Below are 2,570 nucleotides of genomic sequence, written 5' to 3' on the forward strand. Positions count from 1 at the left end.
GCCAGATATCCTTCACTTCCGGTACAATTCACCTCATCAAGCCAGATTGGTCCAGTACCTTCACCAAAGAAGGCAGCTGAAGGAGCACTCTGTGCTGAACCACAGCCTAACTGTCTGCAGACCACCTCAGCATCATTTATGCCCCAGTTATCATCACAGACTGTTCCCCAGGTGTTGTTGTGGTATATTTCAACTCTTCCAGAGCATCCCTGACTTGATCCAACCAATCTGATTGGATCTACATAAAAACAAAAGATGCAAAACATGAGTATCTAAACATTAAACAGAAAATTTGTGCCTCTCACAGAAAAGTGAGCTGACCTGTTGCTGATGATGAGGACAAGAGAAAAGAGACTGAAACAAACAAAGAGTGAGACATTASTGTTTGTTATTTAGGATTCTAATTGTTAATAATATTAGAGATCATATCCCTTTGGAGAAAATAGACACAAGTCGTCAGTTTGGGCTGAATAAGTTGAAAGACAAGAATGTATATATSGAGCTTTCAGTTATCTGTGAGCATCAATTAAACACAAACAGAAAAGTGACAAAGAAACACTCATAGCAATACACTGAAGGTCAATTTATCAAGAGAAGAATTGATTACTGAATTGCTGTCACTCCCTGTGTAAAAGGGTATAACAATGTAAATTCTTTTATGATTTTAGGTAAAAACAAACATTTCTTCATTTTGTAAATRAACTAAATGTTTTAATAGCTAAAGAGTCTAAAGCTAGCAGCATGAATGTTTAATTTATCTTGGAAGTTTCTAACCTACAGCATTTTTTGGTCAATAAGAAGTCAAAAATGTTATAATCTTACCTGAAATGAGTCCAAGAAGACAGTTCAACATGTTAATAACCTTGCAGGTGATCAGGCTCAAAGGATTGAGAACAGAGAGCTGAAAAGCAGAGAATGTWTTACTTCTGAGCAGCAGTTCAGCTTGGCATGGTTTTTAACTTTCATAGTACTGATGCAAATAYAGTAAAATTGAGGAAATTTTAAAACAAGTTTGTGGCATTGTTTACAACATTAAAATATATTTGAATATGCAAAAATAAACAGACATTTGAATAGAATACAATGGAATATTATTTTCACTGTCCGTCAGTAAGAAAGTTCACATTAATGCAGGAGCAGTTCTAAAAGTGTTCTTCAGAAAAGAAGCTACACTAAATTTTCCTCATCTCACAGTCTGTGTAAAATGTTATCACGTTGATGAAGTAACAAAGTATCAATGAATACATCCAATTTCAGTCAGGTTTTATGTAATTTGAAATCACCAGCGAACATAAATCTTGTGTCAGATGTAAACAGGAAGTGGAGTCTGCATTTTTATGCAAATTAACTCATTGTATTGGTTGACTATAAGTCTCTCTTTACATCAGTTTTTTGAAGCATCACCAGAATTTGTGACAAAAGATCAGTGCCTTTGAATTTGTTCTTTTCATTTACTGCTGATGAGTGAGTCTGATAGCATCCTGTTTATGAATCCTCTGTGTGTCGTCAAACAGCAGAGACCAATAGAAAATTGAGTTTTCTACAGTGTGTTTAATTTATCATCGGAAGAGTCCTCGAAGAATTTCRGGCCCAAATGACTTTGTGGGGTTTGACCTTGAAGACAGTCCCTCACACAGAGTCCASTTTTGAAGACTAAAAGGAAATCATCCAGTGAGTCACAATCACATATTTATCCTGAGATTTTTACACAAAAGACTCCTGACTCCTTTAACTAAATCTTTYGAGAAGTAAACATGATCAACCTGCTCGTTTACACTGTCTTATTGTGCTCTTTTACTGTCATTTAGGAGAATATTTCCTCCATGAGCCACAGCCCTGTATCAATACAGAAACAATGCTGCTCAGATCGCTGCAACAATACAGCTGAGGAGTTTCAGCACAATTGTTGTGGATTGAGTGACGCTGTGTGGTTTTTAATTCATGTTTAGAAACCTCATCCTCCCCTTTTCCATTGTACTTGTAATTGCAGCTTGATCAATATTGTGTTACTTTTACATGTCATGACTGAGTGCTTGAKATACGCAGCTAATATAACTGTTTGCAGTTTGGCTGATTGGTTAATATTTACCTGACATGATGGACCCACAGAAGCAGATATCTTATTTATGGGTTTGCAAGCACAATAATAACATAATTAAAATAAAGCTGATATGTGACAGTAACAATAAAATTATTCCAAAAATGCTACTACCACATCACACTTTGGGTTAATATCTGTAAAACGGACTGAGCTATAGCCATTTTTGTTTTTTAGATCAGTTTGTTGCTTAAATTGTGTTGATTCCAAAGCTAACCAGTTGCTGATGCTTATTTAGAGATTATTTTCTGGGAGTTTGGTCAAAATTTGTTCATTTGTTCATGAAATATTTTTCTAAAACTACAGACTAAAGCATATGTATAAACAGACTTTATTGCAAGCTGACAATAAATGAAACATCTCATTGGTCTATCAATATATACAGTGGTTTGCAAAAGTATTCATACCCCTTGAACTTTTCCATATTTTGTCACATTACAACCACAAACATAAATATATTTCACTGGAATTT

The 2,570-nt window shown here is 34.9% G+C and overlaps 1 protein-coding gene across 1 annotated transcript in view; it reads right to left on the bottom strand.

Moving 5' to 3' along the window:
* Positions 1-853, bottom strand: part of LOC106517957 (deleted in malignant brain tumors 1 protein-like) — a 9,932-nt gene extending 9,079 nt beyond the window's left edge. The window contains exons 1-2 of the mRNA XM_014009012.1: positions 823-853; positions 26-238 (exon numbers count right to left, since the gene is read on the bottom strand). Coding sequence (XP_013864466.1) covers positions 26-238; positions 823-853 — 244 coding nt within the window. The remainder of the gene's footprint in view (positions 1-25; positions 239-822) is intronic.
* Between the last annotated feature and the right edge of the window lie 1,717 nt (positions 854-2,570).

Source organism: Austrofundulus limnaeus, unplaced genomic scaffold (assembly GCF_001266775.1).
Source record: "Austrofundulus limnaeus strain Quisiro unplaced genomic scaffold, Austrofundulus_limnaeus-1.0 Scaffold55, whole genome shotgun sequence".
NCBI lineage: Eukaryota > Metazoa > Chordata > Actinopteri > Cyprinodontiformes > Rivulidae > Austrofundulus > Austrofundulus limnaeus.